The 20,855-nt window shown below is 43.0% G+C and overlaps 1 protein-coding gene across 1 annotated transcript in view; it reads right to left on the reverse strand.

Annotated features, from left to right (window-relative positions):
* Positions 1–1,186: 1,186 nt before the first annotated feature.
* The window catches only part of STMN2 (stathmin 2), a 40,245-nt gene continuing 20,576 nt past the window's right edge, over positions 1,187–20,855 (reverse strand). The window contains exons 2-5 of the mRNA XM_084848033.1: positions 12,143–12,238; positions 10,524–10,696; positions 3,349–3,540; positions 1,187–1,346 (exon numbers count right to left, since the gene is read on the reverse strand). Of these exons, the coding sequence (XP_084704159.1) occupies positions 1,287–1,346; positions 3,349–3,540; positions 10,524–10,696; positions 12,143–12,238 (521 nt within the window). The 3' untranslated portion in view covers positions 1,187–1,286. The remainder of the gene's footprint in view (positions 1,347–3,348; positions 3,541–10,523; positions 10,697–12,142; positions 12,239–20,855) is intronic.

Below are 20,855 nucleotides of genomic sequence, written 5' to 3' on the forward strand. Positions count from 1 at the left end.
ATCCTGCCCACAAAGATGCCCCAGGCATCTTCAGCAACTGCAGACAGGACTGCAAACCCCTAAAATAATGGTCACAGCATACCTAAAGGCTCCTTGACTCCATTAATGAATTTGTCCAGCAGTGAATTTAAACTGGCAAAGATTCATTTAGATTAGATTCATTTTGGAATCCAGCCTTTAAAAACAACATTTGTTTGGGGCCAGAAAGGACTGTTCATTCTCAGCTGCATTAAATATCTCATTTATTTATTTTTAAAGAAAGTTCAAAATTGCTTCCATTTGCCTCCTCATCAACGACATTTGTCTTTGATGAAAATAGAAGCAATTTTTCTTCTGAATGCAGAAAAATATGGTGACTGTGGATACCAATTTACAGTGCAATGCTATGCATGTTTACTCAGAGATAAGTCCCACTGAATTCAATAGGGCTTACTCTCTTGTAAGTGTGCTCAGGACTGCAGCCTTTAGATGCTTACCTGGGAGTAAGTCCTGCTGAACTCAGTGGGGTTTACTTCTGTATAAACATGTATCAGATGTTGAATGCAATCATTTTTTTTTTAGTAGTATAGTAGAGCAGGGGTGGACAGAAGGTAGATCTCCAGATGTTCTGGACTTCAGCTCCCAGCATTTCTAACCACTGGCCATGCTGGCAGGGCTTTCTGGGATTTGAAGTCCAAAACATCTGGAGATCTACCTTCTGCCCACCCCTATAGTAGAGCACCGAGGCTGTCAATAAATTATGATTGCTTAATGTTCAAAGGGGATATTTTCAGGACTGCTCTGTTAAGTCACAATGCCCATAATTTGTTTATTATCTTACGGAAGTACGTTGATTGCAAACCTTTCTAGGTAACTGGGCAATGACTGGATTCTAGCACCATAGACCTTCTACTGACTTGCTTGAATATAGCTCGGCATGGATTTTGCTGCACGGAACTTCATGGCAAAGTTCTAACAAATTCAACTGAATGGAAATAGACAACATCAAAAGCCTGTTACAGGACATGTAAAGATTATGAAATAACTTGCATAATGCAATACTTGTATTTTTTTAACAAAAATGTAAGTATTTACAAAATAAGATCCAAGTTTTATTTTTTAAACATCAAGCAAATCATTCTGCAAAGACTGCATTGTTTTAATTCTTTTGTTTTGTTTTTATTGAGTTCTTGATTCTTTTTTTTTTAAACCATGTCATACATTTCCCATACTAATATCTCATGATCTGTAATAATATTGGCAGGGGAGTTGGATGTGGAGTTATTCCACCCTCTCCGCCGCTGGGCTCAGCCAGACAGTTCCACCTGAAGCTCCTTGTTTCTGCGGACCTCTGCAGCATGCCTCTCCTGGGGAGGAAAATCAAGATAGGTTATGTTTCATTCATTCATTCATTCATTCATTCATACATACATTCATTCATACACTGCCCAATAGCCAAAGCTCCCTGGGAAGTTCACAACATGATAAAACATAACATAAAACCTTTAATGTACAAAAATGTAAAACAGTTTGAAACAGTTAAAGATAATTAACAATAAAACCACCAGGACCCAATTAAAAACCCCCTAACATTTGAAAAGCCCCATCATATGCCATCAAGTGTTTGGGAGCCATGCCCCAGCTAGAGGATTCCTCCTCAGGGGAGGACCCAGCTGCCTCAGCAACTGGCACTGCCCAGGATCAACCCATGCCTGCAGTTCAGGAGGAGCCTGGTCCCTTGGGAGAGGACAAAGAACAGTAAAATTCTCTGGGACAGTTTGGACGAGGCTTGAAGTGTAAAAAGCTGACATTTGTTAGGGAGCAGGACCCTATGTGCTGCTGTCCTTCCCCCAGGTTCACTGGACTTTCACATGTCCTACACATGCAAATCATTCCCAGATTTTATATAGATGAATGACTCGGGGCCGGCCCTACCATGAGGCAGAGTGAGACAGTTGCCTGAGGCAGCAGATTTTGGGTGTCATGGAAGGGCAGCAAATTATTAGCTATTTACTTTGTTTTTATTGTATTTCTACTGCCAGGGCTGGGGAGGGGTGCTTATGGCATTTTCTGCCCCATGTACCAAAATAACGTGGCTGGCTTTGGATACAATGCACCTTGACTTGGGTAGGCAGTGAAGTCCATTTGCTGCTCTGCCTCAGGCAGCAAAATGTCTTGGGCCAGCTCTGGAACGTCTGCATTGTTTGGACCTAAGCATGCTGAACTGAATATTTGCATAGTAGCCCTGTTCAGGCATCTGCCTGAATGAGTGAGGACTAAAAGTGGGGATGGGGTGTGGGGGTACACATGCTAGCCTTATCCCTGTCCGTTCCAGCCTGGCCTTCATGCATTTACCCATTGGGCGAGTACACCTAGAAGCCTGCCAAGTAGGTAAACATGCAACGTTTCCTACACTCAGCAACACTGCTCATTGGGGGTTGCTGAGCCCAGGAGGTTTCTAAGAACTTCCACCTGAATGTATACAGAAGCCCCCTTCAGACTTTTATGCCAAAGGTTGGGGGTGGTGGAGGGGACTAGGCCAGCATGCGCAGTGGTGTACTAGTGTGTCCCCATGAATCTTAGCCCTCACACGTGCAGGTAAATGCCTGACAGGGCTAGGGTCTATGCTCATAATGTCCAACTTGTGGACATCCAGGGGGGCCAAAGGCAAGACAGACACAGCGTGGGGTGGGCAGGCATGATCCTGCTCCCATGCCATGCAAAATCTTCACATGCTTGTCATTTTCCTCTGTTTCCCTGAAAGGAGGTTATGACATGTTTGGTCTTTCAGAAACTGCCAAGATGAGGGCTGATGGGAGCATGCCATGAGGCTGGGAGCATGTCCGCTGCCTTTGGTCTCTTCCCTTCCATGGGCAGTATCCAACAGGGTGCTCATGCCCCCACCAATTCTTTTCCGTCGTACCAATTCTGTTCCACAAACAGTTGGTCCCGCTGACTGTGTTGTGCAAGCTGGACCCACCACTTTCGCAAGGAAGATTTAGCATTTCCCAGGGGAAGCCCTGAAATGAATGGAAAGGAGGCAGCTCAGCGGAGCACCTTCATGCAACCTCCGCTGACCTGCCTCCTTCCAGAAATGTTTCTGCTCATTCTGGTTTGCCCCAGACGTGCTAAAGTGCCACTGCGTAAGTGGTGGGGGTCACTCGTGCAACACAGTCAGTGGGGCAGAAGAGAATCAGTGGGAGCAGAATCACCCCATTGGACTCTGCCCCATGTTCTGGGAAAGCAAGATAGTGGATGTTTTCCCCTCGCGCACTCAGGTATCTTTGGCTGGTTCTCACTTTGTCTTTTGTATTTGGGAGGCCCACCCAAATCCAAGCTAGATCTTTGCCCCAATCTCAGCCTGGTTACCTTCTCCTGAAGGCGTTCAATAAGAGCAGCTAGGTTAGCTTCACGGTTTTCTTTGATCTGTTCCATTTTCAGTATCAGTTTTTCCTCTGCCATTTTGCTGAAGTTGTTGTTCTCCTCCATAGCCTTCTGAAGGACTTCTCGTTCATGTTCTCTCTTTTCTGCCAGTTGCTTCAGCACCTGGGCCTCCTGGGACTGTGGAGGAGGGAAATAAGAAATCCAGTGGTGGGGTCAGTTTCAAAAGCAGTCAGGGAAGTTTCAGTGAAAATAACAAGTGGGTTTCAATTGGTCCCAAACGACTGGAGACAAAGGACGAGTGGGATCCAGTACCTTAGTTTTTAATAGGTGGAAGGCAATCCCCCCCCCACACACACACTGCATGATGAGCTGTAGCCATTCAGATTCTCTGTTGAACACATCTACTGAAGCAACCTTCCAGATGTGTTGGATTACACCCCCATTATCCCCAGCCATCATCCTGGCTAGAGTTGATGGGAGTTGTAGTCAAACACATCTGGAGACCACCAGGTTAGAGAAGGCTGTATTCAAGACACAGAAGGCTGTATTAAAGACACAGGTTATAACCTCAATATTCATTTTATCAATCTAAATTAGAGTTGAAAAGAATGAATGTAAACCAATTCTATGTCAAAATAACCAGGTGAAAGGTCAGCAAATGTCATGTTTCAGGCCTTTAGCCAGCCTAAAAGTTCAAGGGGGGGGGGTCCACCAAAAAAGTAGGGGGCAGTTAATGTGGTTTGTAGGCCTTTTAAAGACAAAATTGTAAACTGCTTTTAATTATTTGTACAAATAAAATGGGGGTGGTGGTGGCTATGGGCTATGTCATGTTTTCAGAGGTAGAAAGCCAGCCCCAATTCCAGTAACGGAGATTTTCATGTACTTGCATATGATGTATGAAAGGCTAAAAAAGAGCACTTGTGATTTTTTGTTGTTGAGAACATTGGAGAAATATGGATCCCTGAATAATATTGCTACCAATGAAGCCTCTCCCAAATATCCTGCTATTATATTTTCTTTAAATTTTATATGGCATTGTAGGGAATTTTTCTGGGCGGTTTTAAAAACTGCATCTTGGTACGAAGCTGTGCATTTATATTTAGTATATTTACATTATTGCAGATGGTCTTGGAAGTTAACATCCCCTTAAAACGGCCTCAGGAAGTTAAGACTTCAGTATGTCTCAATATTTTGGATGGCTGGGGATGGGGGGAGGGTTGTTTTATTTTGTAAATTTTGTTTTAAAATCTGACTTCAAACCACTGAGTTACAGAAAGTCATTTTTCTTAGCTAAAGCACTGGAATATGTTTATTAATGCTGGATATTTTAGCAGTATCATAATGTCTTTATTATGACCAAATGAAAGTCATAAAGTAGTGAGTTAGTTTTTGAGTTTTATGAAACTCTTCTTCAGGCCAGATCAGGGGTGCACAAGCCCTAGTCTGTGGTCCTGATCCAGTTCACCAGGCTCCCCAATCCATCTGAGGATCCTCCTCATGTTCCTCCAGGGAGCAACGCTTGGCCTTCCAGGCCCAGTCTCTGAGGGAATCCCCCCTGGAGGAAATCCCCACTGTTCTATCCAATCCGAGGTCCGAGCCATTGGGAAGGGGAGCGGCACATAGGGGAGTGCCACTGTGGTTATCTCCACTGTTATCTTCCCCTGAGCCCTACAGGGGAAGAATACAGGTCAGGTACGATACGGCTCCCCACCATGGTTGCACTTACTCCCATTTATGAGGTGCAATCTTTGATCTCGTACCACCTTGTCTAGTTTTGTCCTTAATGTGGCAGGCAAACAGCAAAATCCTGCACTTGGTGGCATGTCACCAACACACAAGCAGCTCACCATGAGGAAGGAACTAATGTGTGCAACTATTTTCAACAGCAACTTCATGCCCAACGGTCTTTCACACTGATATACACACAGTGTCTTGATCGTATGAATATTTAATATGGGTTCAGACTAGGGATGTATGGATTTTGTTAAATCAGTTCCATCTGTGTTTTGTTGATTGTCAGGCACCTTTTGTTCTGTCATCCACTCATGGAATCAGATTTTGGGGGGGATGTTCCACTTCTGCTAATGTGCACTAGTGCTAATGTGCACTACCATTAGTGCACATTAGCACAACTGTAAATTTGCACCCCCGCCCAAGTAAAAAAACAGGTCCACATCTCTGCAGAGTCTGCGCAACATGGAAAAAGCCAGTCCACTGTGGAATCTGCAGGCTGGATTAATAGAAATCTGAATCATAGAATCATAGAATAGTAGGGTTGGAAGGGGCCTATAAGACCATCAAGTCCAACCCCCTGCTCAATGCAGGAATCCAAGTCAGAGCATCCCCGACAGATGGCTGCCCACCCCCATCTTGAATGCCTCCAGTGTGGGAGAGCCCACTACCTCCAATCTGAACTCAGTTGAATCCATTGCAGATTTTTCCTACATCCCTAGTTCACATTGAGTAGGACAATTTCTAGTTCAGAGGATCTCTGTTTGGTGGTTCCCCAGGTTTTGCACATTTCTCCCCCGCCCCAATTCTAAAAGGTTGAAATGCTCTTCCTAAGGCTAAGTTACGGACAGTAAGAGATTTAAGTTTAAATCAGCTGTTCCTTTTTACCCTTTTGCTTTCAGCCCTTCCCACCACTGGGCTGTGACCCCGAGAGCTTCTCTGCAAGTGTGTTTGGCCCCCAGGCTGAAAGAGGGTCAACACCCCTGTTTTAAAGCTTGCAGCTAAGGAGGGGGCAGACATCCTCTGCCCCACACTGCTCTAAGATGCTGGTTTGTTTGGCTTCAGCATTCACAGATTAGAAAAGGAAATTGAGTGATGCTGTCCCTCTCCTGTATCAGAGAAGACTTTGTCCATAAGCGTGTGGGAGCCTCTTTTGCACATAATCGTGATGGTAAAAGACATTAACTGGTAAAAGACACTTGGCTTTCAGTGGATAGACAACAGCATGAATGTTTTAAAAAAGTGATCATTATCCTCCATTCTATGGGATGTTAAACAGCAGGGACTTGCCCAATTACATTTCACACAAATGCAAAGCCATTAATAGGATCACATCTAATTTCTGCACCATAATCCAAAAAACTGCTAGGAATATGCATCCCTTTGGAATATAATTTTCATATTAATGTTCTGATTATGGAAGATGCTACTGTGCAACACAATCTTGCCTTTTAAAACCTTGGAAGCTGGTGTGGTAGCTAAGTATTTTGAGCCCAGCAATTTTACAGTCATCATCCCATTAATTCTGCTTTTGTTCAGTTGTTAAGTCGTGTCCGACTCTTTGTGGCCCCATGAACCATAGCACGCCAGACGTTCCTGTCCTGCGCTCTCTCCCGGAGTGTGCTCAAATTCATATTCAGTGCATCAGTGATGCTATCTAGCCATCTCATCCTCTACCGTCCCCTTCTCCTTTTGCCTTCAATCTTTCCCAGCATCAGGGTCTTTTCCAGTGACTTTTCTCTTCGCATTAGGTGGCCAAAATATTTGAGATTCAGCTTCAGTATCTGTCCTTCCAATGAGCACTCAGGGTTGATTTCCTTTAGGATTGACTGACTGGACCTCCTTGCAGTCCAGGGGACTCATATGAGTCTTTTCCAGCACCACAGTTGGAATGCATCAATTCTTTGGCACTCAGCCTTCCTTAGAGTCCAGCTCTCACAGCCATACGTTACTGCTGGGAAAACCATAGCTTTGATGATACGAACCTTTGTCGGCAAGGTGATGTCTCTGCTTCTTACTATGCTGTCTAGGTTTGCCATAGCTTTCCTCCCAAGGAGCAAGCGTCTTTTAATTTCATGGCTACAGTCACCGTCTGCGGTGATCTTGGAGCCCAAGAAAATAAAATCTGTCACTGCTTCCATTTCTTCTCCTTCTATATGCCAGGAAGTGATGGGGCCAGATGCCATGATCTTCGTTTTTTTAATGTTGAATTTCAAATTAGCTTTTGCACTCTCCACTTTCACCCTCAACAAGAGGCTCTTTAGATCCTCTTCGCTTTCTGCCATTAGGGTGGTATCGTCTGCGTATCTGAGGTTGTTGATAATTCTCCTGGCAATCTTAATTCTGACCTGTGATTCATCCAACCCAGCGTTTCTCATGATGTACTCTGTATATAAGTTAAATAAGCAGGGTGAGAATATACAGCCTTGTCATACTCCTTTCCCAATTTGGAACCAATCGGTTGTTCCATGTCCGGTTCTTACTGTTGCTTCTTGACCCTCGTACAGGTTTCTCAGGAAACAGGTAAGGTGGTCTGGTACTCCCATCTCTTTAAGAATTTGCCACAGTTTGTTGTGATCCACACAATCAAAGGCTTTAGCATAGTCAATGAAGCAGAAATAGACGTTTTTCTGGAATTCTCTTGCTTTCTCCATGATCCAGTGAATGTTGGTGATTTGATCTCTAGTTCCTCTGCCTCTTCGAAACCCAGCTTGTACTTCCAGTAGTTCTCGGATCACATACTGCTGAAGCCGAGCTTGTAGGATTTTGAGCATAACCTTGCTGGCATGTGAAATGAGTGCAATTGTATGGTAGTTTGAACACTCTTTGGCACTGCCCTTCTTTGGAATTGGAATGTAAACTGACCTTTTCCAGTCTTGTGGCCACGGTTGAGTGTTCCAAATTCGTTGGCATATTGAGTGCAGCACTTTAACAGCATCATCTTTTAGGATTTTAAATAGCTCAGCTGGAATACTGTCATCTCCGCTAGTTTTGTTGTTAGTAATGCTTCCTAAGGCCCACTTGACTTTACTCTCTAGGATGTCCAGCTCAAGATCAGTGACCGCACTATCATGGCTATCCATTGACATTAAACCATGGGCCAGTTTCTTGTTGTATTGGGGACTCTCTGTTTGGATTTGGAGGAATTCTTTTTTGTCATTCTGATAACTTGAAAAGTGAGTGGTGTGGCAAAATGCCACACTGTTGCACAGCACTACCATAGTTGTGGAACAGCAAAGCCAGCCTTCAAGAAGAGTCCAACGCTACAAAGTAGCATGAATGCATAGTAGTGTTTACTGCCATGGGGATTTCTTAACTTAAATATTTCCAACAGTGAGTAATGAAAACATTTAGGAAGGACAGCAGAGGGAGGATGAAACAAAAGCATAAGGAGTAAAACCGTTTTTTAAAATGATAAATAGCTAGAGAACCAGGAGCAAAAATGGATTTTGATTTGTATGTTTCAGCATCCTGAATCATACAGGATTCTGTATGATTGACAGTTGTGCAGTATGGTGCTGAAGGAGTTGCACTGGTCAGTTGTTTTCAAGGTGTTTGTTTCGACCTTTTAAACCCTATATGGTTCCGGCCCAGCCTATCTCAAGGAGCACCTCCAGCAACACCAGACAGGCCGCTGAACAAGATCAGCCTCAGATGGCCTTCTCTCTGTCCCATCAGCCAGGACAGCTAGACTGGTGGGGACGAGGGAGAGGGTCTTCTCTGTGGTGGCCCCCACTTTGTGGAACTCCCTCGCTAGGGAACTCTGCCATGCCCCCTCTTTAATGACCTTCCGCCACACATTAAAAATGTGGTTGTTCAGGCAGGCATTTGGGGTGGGTTAGGGTGTTTTTAGAAATATGATGTTTTAATGTGAAATTTTACTGTTTTAAACTGTTGTATTATTGTACATCACCCATAGTGGCTGGGTGACCAGCCAGATGGGTGATTGATTGATTGATTGATTAATAGAGAAGGGTTTAATTCAAATATAGTGTGAAATCAGTTAACAGGTTTAAAGCAATTATCTTCAGTAAACTGTGCCTGCTTTAATTATTATTTTCCCCTTGAAAAGACAGGCTAGTTGCATTATATATGTATGCAGGAAGATTGTTTGTATTTGCAAACAGACCCCAGTGCTGAGATCTCCATGCACAGCAGATCACAGAATATTACCAAAGCCGGCTGAAGTTGTGAGCTTTGATAGTACTGATCACCAATGGCAGTGTTGGGGAATCTGTAGCCCTTCAGATGTTTTGGGATAACAATTGCTATAACCTCTGACCACTGACCATGCTGGCTGGGGATAATGGGAGTTAGAGTACAACAACATCTGGATGGTTACAGATTCCACCTATGGGGAGGGGAGGGGTACTTGGAAGAAGATCATCTATGGAATCCATGGCTGAGCTGAGATTTGAACTGGGTACCTTCAGGTTCATGCTCTTACCTGACACACTACAACCGCTCCCCTAAATGTTAATCTTCAACCAAAAAATTGTTTTGAGGTGTTGTTTCCTACTCCAGTCTTCTGGGGATAGTGTTAAAAGTTGAAAGAACTACAAGTCTTGTGGGATGTTAAATACTAATATGTTTCTTGTAGCATAAGCTTTCTGATGAAGTGGAGTCGAGTGCACAAAAGCTTATGCTGCAATAATTCGGTTAGCCTTAAAAGGTGCCTTTTAACAGAGGTTTGTCACTTTTAAGACTCTAATCTTGCTCACTGTTAGGTTGCTTAAATAACATGGAAGTCAGTAGAACTTAAGCAGCCTAAAAATGTGCAGAAATGCATGTGCCACAGAAGGGCTTCTTGTCAGTATCAGCTCATACTAGTTCGCAACTGCAACAGTTGGAAATAATTAACAATGCAACTGGCATATACATAGAAGATAACTTCAGAAACCCATTTAGAATGCTGCAGGAAGACAATAGGGTAGGAGTCCCCAATCTTTTGGGGATATGTCACATTTGGAGTTTTGAGGAAGTGGCATGGGCACAACCACAGAATGGCTACCACGGGGCAGGGCCAGTCACAAAGTGTATTGCAAACTATGTGTAGATTGGGCCCTCTGCCCCACCTGCATATAAGGATAATAATGCTGGCCTGCCTTGCAGGGCTGTTGTAAGGATTACTAAGATACTGAGTGTACATGAAGCACTGTAAACACTTGAGATGTGCTATAAATATAAATGCTAAGACTAAGTATTATAGTGCATGTTATGGTATGTACACCCATGTTTATATAATACCCAACACTTATACAGTTCGTGTATCTGATGAAGCAAGATCTTGCCTACAGGAAGCTTATGCAACAATAAATATATTAGTCTTTAAGGTGCCACAGGAAGAATATTAATTTGAGTGGATTCTTCCTTGGCACCCACACATACTCACACTCCTATTTTTGCACCTAAAATAAGTGGTTAAATACCTTTCTCCTTTCCTCTGCAGCTTCCAGCTTTTTCTGGATCTCCTCAAGGGATAAATCTTTCTTCTTTGGAGAGGCTAAAGTTCGTGGTGCTTCTGAGACTGGAGAAGGCGGCTTTAAGATCAGTTCGAAAGCTTGGCCAGAGGCACGTTTGTTGATCTGTTTAACTTCCATATCTGTGAAGGTAAAATTAAAATATCTAAAGCAAACGCTGTGCCCATAATTGATATTGATGAAGTGTATTGTGGGTGGCTTCCTGCATCATGTAAGCAAGTGTTAGAGAAAAAGTGCTGTATGGTACTAGTGGATGGGGTGGCACCTCTAATAAAATAATGCAGTTTTATTGGGTGATGCTTTTAGTCAATGGAGTGGGAAAACTTGCTTATTACAGTAACGAAGTAAGCCAGGGGTATAAAGCACACAGAGAATCTCTACACTAGCCTAAAATCCCACATTTAAAATGGGGCTTTCTGCTTCCATTTTAAATGCAGGATCATGATGGACTCCCTTACATGCACTTCCTTCCCCCACTTTCCCCCCTTATCTTAGTCTTCCATATGTTTCATTATACAGCCACTAGATGGTGCTGCAATCTAGCTCCTCTTATTGCAGGTTTTCCTCTTTTCATGAGGGAACTCAAGCGGAACTCAAGCATGGTAATTTTATAGCTCATTATCTCTGATCTTTTAAAAATGGTATAAAGGTCATTTAGTGTGGGAGACACCTTGGAGGTTGACAACATCATCTAAAGGACACGCAAACTACTGTGAGTAACCAAGCTCAATAGCAGGATAAAAGCTACACGTGGAGAAGCCCTCAGTAGATCTTTGGATCCTGGCTAGTGTTTTAGGATCAGGACTGCAGTGATACTCTGTTGCGGAAACTTAAGGAGAGGTGAATGTATCTGAAATACAAAGAGCAAAAGAGTCTTTTTTTTACAAAGGAAACTGGGTATATGTTAAACTAGATGTGAGTTCCTCTTGATATCACATCTTGATATAGATGTGTGATCTCTTGCATATGCCAAAAGAGTAATATCAGCCTCTACCTGGAATGGCAGTTTATACTATGCTTTCTGCTCTCCTGATATATTCCCATCTTTGTACTTTAAAAAAAAAAGACGTACATTAATCCTATATCTTAGGAAGCCAAATCCTACAATTTTAGGAAGCCTAATATGAGAAGATAAAACACTGAAACATTGGTATTAAAATGTGTTTTGCCAGCTGTTACCATCCACAAAAGTTGAATTCTATATATAAACTTGGGAATAATGAGTATAGTGGTTTTGCATTGAATTAAAATATTTTAAAAGATGGCCTGTTCAGACACCTGCCAAGCTGAATGGAACCCATCTTGTATAACTATATATTTTAAAAATATTAACATATATTTCAGTTTAAGTTTGTGCTGAACTAGTTTGTATCAGGATGGTAATAAGAGCAAACATTCCTTGTGATAAACTGTAGGGCAATTAGTTCTAATAGGTAGGAACAACTGCTAAATCATCAGACCACTGACTAAATAACAATTAGAATGTAAAAGAGCAAAATGTGTCATTTTCTAAGGCAATCCAAACCAATCTCTGCTTAGTAAAACAATATCCACCGAAAGTTACATACCATCGTATGTGTATATATTGATGTTGCGAGGTTCAGGGTAGAAACAGGAGCAGATCAAAGACAGCATGGACAGCTCCTTCATCTTTTCCTTGTAGGCTGAAATGAAAGAGACTATATTAGTATCTTTCACCTTTCTAGTTTCCTGTGTTACAGAATGTTTAATTTAGACAGTAATTAGTGTTGCTGGAAGATCTGCAAAATTAATTGCTTGACTAAAACTTGGCAAAAATATCTAAGAATGTGAAAGGTTTCCCCTAAATTGTTGCTTTTTATCATATATCTACGAATCTTTGATGTCTCTCCCTGTTCCCTCCCCATACCTCTCACACAGACTCACACACACCTCATGCCACTAGGAGTAAATGTGGATAGGGCCATGGTTTCTGTTTTTCTTTCTCATATCCAGCCACCTGGGATCTTATTTCACTTATGAGAAGTTAAGTCAGATCACTAGTGTTTCCAATGAGGAGGGAGAGAAAGTGGAGGCTGCAGTTTTCCTAACCAAGGCATTTGGGGATGTCAGCACCTAGAGCACTAGAGGAATGAAGTCTTGTTTCAGCCTCACCCTCCACACACTCTGGAAATAGTGTCTCAGCTAGTTCTTTCTGACTGCCCAGTTCTCTGCTGATGAGATAATACCGAGGCTGGTCAACCAAGGAAGGCTTCCTAGGAAAGAGCTGTTTCCAGGAGGCACGGAAAACAATGCAGTGTAGGCACCTGCATGACCTCCAGAGGCAGGGAGTTCCACAGGAAGGGAGCCACTAAACTCAAGGCTCTTCTTCTCTGGGTGGACTCCAGTTAGGCCATAGGTCTATGTGGTACCACCAGGAGCATGCCCTCTGATGACCTCAGTGATAGGGCAGGGTTGCAAGGGAGAAAAAAAAATTACCCTACAATTGGGAGGGAATGAATTTCGACCAGGTTCAGGACTAGTCTAAATTCCTATCCTGACCCAGTTGGGGGTGAGGCTGAGAGCTGGGAGGTGTCATGCACCCTTTGGAAGACTCTTCTTTGGACAACAACCTGATAGCCAAACATTTGACTCCCATAGGAACTTTACAAAAGACTTAAAAATAGATTCATTCCCAAGGAGCACTTTGATAAGACTTAGAGTTTTGATAGTCATTCAGTCTGAGGTTGTTTGCATTTCATTCTATACAGAGCACCATTTGTTTTTTGTCTAGGTTATAAGACAGAATTGAATTTTTTTTAGTAGTTTGTCAATCAAACAGAAATATGTATCTCTGTGCCTAAATCCCAGTGATTGGTACCAAAATAAAGAGGAAAAAAGAGACTGACTATAATGTAGTGTTTTTAAAGGACATGAATATGAATGTCCTTTAAAAATATGGCGACAAGGGAGAGGACCTTTTCTGTGGTGGCCCCCACTCTGTGGAACTCCCTCCCTAGGGAACTCCGCCATGCCCCCTCTTTAATGAGCTTCCGTCGTGCATTAAAAATGTGGTTGTTCAGGCAGGCATTTGGGGTGGGTTAGGGTATTTTAGAAAATGTTTTTACTGTAGAATTTTATTGTTTTAAACTGTTTTATTGTATGCTGTACATTGCCCAGAGTGGCTGGGTGACCAGCCAGATGGGCGATTAATAAATTTAATAATAAATAAAATAAAATAAATAAAAATGTCACAAATTAGGTTTTTCCTTTACAGATGAGTGTAGGGGGAAAATGTATACACCATATAGACTACCACACATGCAGATAAAGTGTCCATTTGTACATGTAGTGAAATAGTCACATGTGCAGTTTTCTCCTATAATGGTGGACTTGTGTGCACCTCTATATCTATAGAAAATTGTAATGTAAGAAGTGGCCCAATCAATTTTAGTTCAGGGATGGAGTCTTTCAAAATTCTGTTAAATTGTGAGAGACACTACCATATATAAGAAGAGAGCACAATATACATATTGCCATGGGTTATACAATAATAAAAGTATAGTTAGTATCTTTTGCAATATTTGTGCAGAAATGGCTTATAGCTATACTGTAGTATGGCCCTCCCATGCTTCTGTCTTGTGCCTCACAATACCTCACATCCCCTCTCGAACAATTTTACAACAAGAAACAACTCTGAGCCATGCAAATTATTTCTGTGAGTTTATTATCTTGCCTCACTATATTTCTTCTGAGGGAGAAGTTTAAGTTTTTCCCTAGAGTGGGTGAAGAATCCTGTCTTCCTTTCCATTTTAAGAGGCCATAGAGAGAAGATTTACATTTAGTCTGTTTGGTGGAGGTTTGTGACTAATGTTTATTAGGAGGCTTTGATTGGCTGAGTGGTTCCAGCCAGAAGCTCCAGAAGGACTGAGAAGAGCCAGTGCCAATCATCTAACTGTTTGGGGCCAGTATCTAAAAGGCCATGCTTATTTCAGGGTATACCTTATTTCATACACCCTCATTGGCCTTAGATCATCTGGAGAGTGCTTCAGCATAATTTATCTGGGCCCAGTACAAACTTGTAAGATGGCTCCCCCCCCCACTATGTCCTCTCTTTTTTGATAAACTGACAAGAAAGCTCTTGTCTGGTTTGAAAACTGGGAGGATAGGTTGGTGGGTGTCCTTTTTATTCTAAGCTCCATACATTTCTGACTGCCTTATTTGTATTTATAGCTAGACATGACAGTCTGGCATGTATATATATTCATTACACATTAATGACCAAAGCTTGTTAGACACTCTTTCTGTCTCTGAAATCTAGGGTCACCTTCTATGCACGTACATTCAGAGGCCTAGTTATCAAATTAGCATATGGACTCTAAGTGTCCATACTCATTATGGTGTTTGACCCTCCCTCATGCTTCAAGCTGGCTACCACACTGCTGTGTGCTCCTGGGACTTGAGAGACCATGTCACATATAGGTGAACATCTCTGTCTCTCAAATGAAAAGGCCTAGAGTTTGCTGTACAAGGAGTTTACTGTACACACACTCTCTGTTTTAAAGAATGGCATGAGCCGGCAGGTCACTGTTTAGAAAGTTGCTTGTTATCTGGACACCCCTTATATATACAAGCACAGCATAAACATCCTGAAGCATAATCTACAATTCAGTTGTAATATTTTCCTTATGGTAATGTGCTTGCAGCCTGGGCTGCCCCCCGATCCCTATAAAGCAGAAGTGTCAGGGTTTTCCTTATGACCTGGACCCCCTGAGCAACTTTTTAAGGATCTCTTGCCTCCTTAATAGTCCCACTTTTCTTCTTTTCCCTTTCCCTTTCCAATAACATGGGGTTTAGGCTGTAGGCGTAGGGTGATTGATGCTCTAGACACAGGGGTTAACCACAACAGTTTATTGGTATTTTAAAGCAAGCAAATCACAACTAAGGGCACAATCCTATCAGGATAAGCGGCTGCCTCCAAACTCGGTGGCCGCCTATCCAATGCAGGGCAGGAGAAGTGTGGAGGGAGTCGTCCCCTCCATGCATCAGCTGCCCTGCATTCATGGCTAGGCAGCCGATTTTGGCTGTCTAGCTGCGGCAAGGTGGAGCAGGGGGTGGATGCCGGCTGACGCATAGGAAGTGTTGGAATGGCACTGCTGCCCTCCCCGCCCCGGCACGCCCCCAGGAATATCCTGTTTTCACTGCTCCTCTTCCGAGCGCCGAGCACGGGGTTCTGTGTTGCCTACGAGGCAGCATGGGAGGGGATGGAGGTCGCTTCTTAGGGAACCGACCTATCCTATGGCTGTCTAGCAGCTGATTAGTGGCCATAGGATTGTACCCTAAAGGTATTTACACAATAGAGCTGAGTGATACAAAAGGCCTTAAGAGAAAATAAAACTTGCAAAACGCAAGTTCCTTTACCCTAGCTGCACTTAGACTTTTCCAGTCTGCTTCTTCCTGCTCCCTCTTCAGGCTCTGGTCTCCCCAACTCTGCTCTTACTGGCTCTCTCACTCTCTTTATATACCCTTCTCCCTCAAAACTGAAAGTACTGCTTCAAACCTGAAGAAATGAAACTTAACTGGGGAAATGAAACTGAAACTTAATTGGGGAAACGAAGCTACTCCTCTCAGGGATACCCCCTCCCAACAAATAATTCCAGGCCTCCAAGTCTGCCCTTTTCCTCCTTTGCCTCTGTAGGTCTCAAACCTTCACAAGGGGTGTAGAGCCTCAGACCCCAAGAACAACTCTGGCCCTGGTTGGGTCCCAATTTGGCCCTCTGGCGTTTCCCAGATAGTCACATGCCTTTCTCCTAGCCCCACCTTACTCTAAAAGGTTAAAATGCTTCTCCTAAGGCTTGGTTACTGGCAGTAAGAGCTTTACGTTTAAACATACTGGTGCCTTTTGTATCTTGGCTACACCCCCTTTGCCTTTGGCCCCACCCATCACTGGAATGTGGCCTCCGAGAGCTTCTCTGAAATGGAATTCGGCCCTCAGGCTGAAAAAGGTCCATCCCCTAGAGCTGTGTGCAAATGGCCCTATTTGTGGGCAGAGAAATGGGGGGCGGGGCAATTTTGCCAAATTTCTCAGCGGAAGGAGAAACTCTCAACAGTTCTGACAGGTAAGGCTCACCATTGGCAGCAGGGGTTATAGCACAGCTTCTTTCTTTTTTTCCTAAGGGGTTTTGGGTTCTTTGTGTTGCCACAGCTAGTGGCAACAGCATCAACTGGGTTGGCAGGCTGGCTCTATTTTGCATCCACCACAATGCAGGTGTGAGGGGAGCAGTGTTGTGTCCAGCTCCAGGGAAGAGGTGGGGCTAGTGTTGTGCCGAAACCTGTCCTCCAGTTTCCTGAAAATTTTCTTCACCCATGAAAGAGGCTTCCATTTTTCTGCCTCATTGTCAGGGTGTTTTAAAATTTATTTTCGTGGTGTTTTGAGCATACTTAATCACTATGATGTGGCCAAGGGTTATGTGTGTGTTTTCTTTCTATTACACATCCCTCCATAGGACTGCAGTCTCCCAGGCTGCCGGTGCTTCCTGATCCGAAAAAGTGCTCTGGGAGGAATTACCTCAGTATGTCTTGCCCAGGGCCTTAACTGAAGTGTGGAAAGCTGAGGAGGCTACAGGCTGCTGGAGAGATGACTGTACAGTGAAAGACAGGACACTCACACACGCTCCTTGGCCACCTCCTAAGTAAGGTAAGCACAAGAATTTCAAACCTAACCCATGAGAATTTCTCCAAAATTTTCTTTATCATAGAATTTATTTTTGAATGCAATTTCTTTTCTATCAAATTAAATGAGAATGGTTGAAAAAAAAGGTGGGAGACATTTTCAGCATAGTACTAAGTGTACCTATGTCATCCCTTTGTTAGGTTCCTTGGTCATCTTTAACCTATGGCTAAAAGGATTTGAGCCTTCTCATTATTTGTATTCCTACTTAGGGATGTACGAAAATTCCACCACGGATCTTGGGGAGGCCGAATGCCAGTGCATTCGGCCCCCTGAAATCGGTGACGGAACGGCCTGCCCCCCCCGCCCCCCCTGGGATGAGACTTACCTTGGGCGGATCTTCCTGGCGGCAGTGGCTCTGGCGGCGGCTCCAGCAGTGGTTTGGCGGCCGTGGCTGCGGCGGCCGGTCTTCCGACCGGCTGCCACCGCCACCATTTCCAGTTTAAAAAAAACAAACAAAACGTGATAGGCTATGTAAAGATTTACGTAGCCTATCATGGCTAGGTTTAAAAAAAAAAACACGTGATAGGCTATGTAAATGTTTACGTAGCCTATCATGTCTCACTTTTTTAAAAAACCAAAAACACGCGCGTATGCAAATAGCGGCGACCATGGCCGCCGCCATTTGCATTCCTTATTTTGGCACGTCTTAGTCTACATAAAATTTATGTAGACTAAGACGGCTGACTGCAGGGATGCAAACGGCGGCGGCTATGGCCGCCGCCATTTGCGTCCCTGCTAGCTAGCGGCCGGATGTCCGGCTGCTGGCGGAGCCGGCTGGCGGCTCCGCAGAATCCCTGCAGAGCACAGCCGGCCAGCCAGGAGTCCGGGGGGGAGAGGAACGGAGCACCTCCCCCCCCGGCGAGGATTCCGGGGGGAGGGACGGAGCGCCTTCCCCCCAACCATAAACATAATCCGCGAAAGGTAAGTGCCTTTCGTACATGAAACCCTACTCCTACTTATGGACTTAATAATGACAAATGAAAACCAAGAATCAATGTTCATTGCCGCAAATATCTATTCCCTGAGATTATAAGAATCAATATTTTAGAAAAGCAATGGGTGAAACAGGAATAAATATATATTCTTTAATTTCTACCAAACAGTTCGGCTTCTGCCTTCATTAGTGACAGTTGTTATAAGAGCTGAAATAAGGTACCCAAGATGACAATTATAGAATAGTAGTGCTGTGAATGGAATTCCCAGATTGCAGGAGGAGTACAGGAGGTGGTGCTATCCTCCAAATTTAGGCCACTTGGAGTCAATCTGTCCAGTCTATAAATCCAAAAGTTTTCCCTTGGTTCAAGGATTGCTGGATTAGATAGTGGTTCTATTGGAAATATTATCATGTCTGAAAGGCTGTGGCCATCAGAATTTAAATGTTTTGCCACAGGTTGTTCTGTCTTCCTTGTTTTAGAAATTTATCTTGCTCTTCAATAAAATTCCCAGAGTAGCTTATAAAATTTTAACAAAACAATAACATATAAATAGAAATTAAATATTTAATTTTACAAAATATACTAAAAAAAAGTGGGTTATATCCAATATTAATCTAACTTAAGTCCCCTTTACTTCAATGGGCCTACTCCACGTAGGACTATCATTGGAATTCATCAAGTAATATTACTGGGAGAAGCATTAAAACAACAAAGCCAAGTAAGGTAAAAAAAAAAAGAAAGAAAGAAAGAAAGAAAGAAAGAAAGAAAGAAAGAACAGCCGGGGAAAAAACAAACAAAAGCAAAATGATTTATCTGGTGCCAAAATGACATCGGTGAAGGTTTTAAAACTCTCATATGGGGCTTAGTGTAAATGATTATGATTGTGGTGATTAAATTGTACCAATTCTTGAATATAATACTTAAACAATCACCCATCATCATTGGTATTTGGATTATACCTTCAAATTAGTTTCTTAGGGTGCAATCCTATGCATGTTTAGAAAGAGAAAAGGCCTACAACTTCTGGCTGGGGCATACTGGAAGTTGTAGGCCTTTTCTCTGTCTAAACATGCATAGGATTGCACCCGAAGGCTACAATCCTATACATGCTCACCTGGGAGTAAGTCCCAATGAACTCACTGGGGCTTACTTCTGAGTAGACATGCATAGGACTGTATTGGTAGGCTGCAATCCTATACACCAGCCTTGCCCAACCTGGTGCTCTCCAGATGTGTTGGACTACATCTCCCAGGAATAGCCATTGGTTATGCTGTTTGGGGCCAATGGGAGTTGAAGTCCAAAACATCTGGAGGGCACCATGCTGAGGAAGGCTGCTGTATACACCTCCCTGGGAGAAAGTCCCACTGAACTCATTTGGACTGACTTCTGAATAGATGTACATGAGATTGTAGTGTAAATCAGTTATTTCTGTAGCTTCATCCTTACTGACTGCAAACATACAGGCATAGACGATTCCTTTGTTGGGGGTGGGCACTGACCCTCTCCCACATCTATTGCACTGTATCAGTTTTTGTTGCTTAGGCAAGCTTTCAAAGATGTATTTGCGTTCCTGACCCAGAATCCAATTGAATTTTATGCTTTGGGAGAGACGCCACAAGAGGTAAAGGTAAGGGTTTCAAATTAGATGGAGCATGAAATGTGGGCCACACATAGGTCATATTTTCTTTAGTGTACCATAACTGCATTTACATTAATCTCTCTGTGATTTCATTGGCAAAAGCAGTCTCTGGAATTTTGAAGGTTAAGTGATTCAGATATGGTGGGTGCTTTCAGGCTTCTATTAAAGATACTGCCAGTGAAGCCTGTGTTTTTCTTTCAGTGTCAAACTGAGGCCCAAAATACGTTATGTCAATTATTTAGCATGCAACTGACCCTTTTGGTGTTTTGTTTTGTTTTAATTGAAAGTACTACACAGGACCCTGATCTGGATCGGGACCACCATGTACAGGGAAGGGAGGTTTAAACCTTCTCCTGAAGTAACTTCTTTCTTAAAATCCTTCCCCCTTGTGCAAGGGTTGTTGTTGTTGTTGTTAAAAGCCTCCATTGGCACCAATAAAGCCTTTTTTTTCTTTGTTCAACTCCTGCATGTGGGCACGTGTGTGTGTGTGTGTGTGTGTGTGTGTGAACAAATCAGCTGGGTGGGAAAGTTTAAACATCCCCTCCCTGTATGTAGTGGTCCCAGTCTAGGGGTAGGGTCAGGGCCCTGCAGATTTTCAAGCAAAAACAAAGTAAGTTACATGCTACGTTATTAATGTAACATGTTGTTTGACCATGACACGCATTTGCTTGGTGGGTATGTTTTCTTTTGTAATTCCGAATAGGTATTTTCATACTTCTGATCAACCACAATGGAGAAAATATTATGAAAGAAAGTGCATTCACATACTAGATGCTCCTAGAAAAACCTCAGCTAGGCAGCATATTAGCCTTACTTTCTTTCTTCTTCCCGATTTTAAAAAAATATTGCCAAACCCAGTATTTTGTTTAGATTGTTTAAGCTGACCATTGAAATATAACTACTACTGAAAATAGTAATAAGCAATTGTCACAAAGGGCATGGATGTTTAGTATTGATCTAATGAGCAATGTGTGTTCCTTACATCTAGCCTGTGAAGTGGGGTAAAATTAATCCTA

Source organism: Heloderma suspectum, chromosome 4, assembly GCF_057233095.1.
Source record: "Heloderma suspectum isolate Gila_16-S chromosome 4, 16-S_ref, whole genome shotgun sequence".
NCBI lineage: Eukaryota > Metazoa > Chordata > Lepidosauria > Squamata > Helodermatidae > Heloderma > Heloderma suspectum.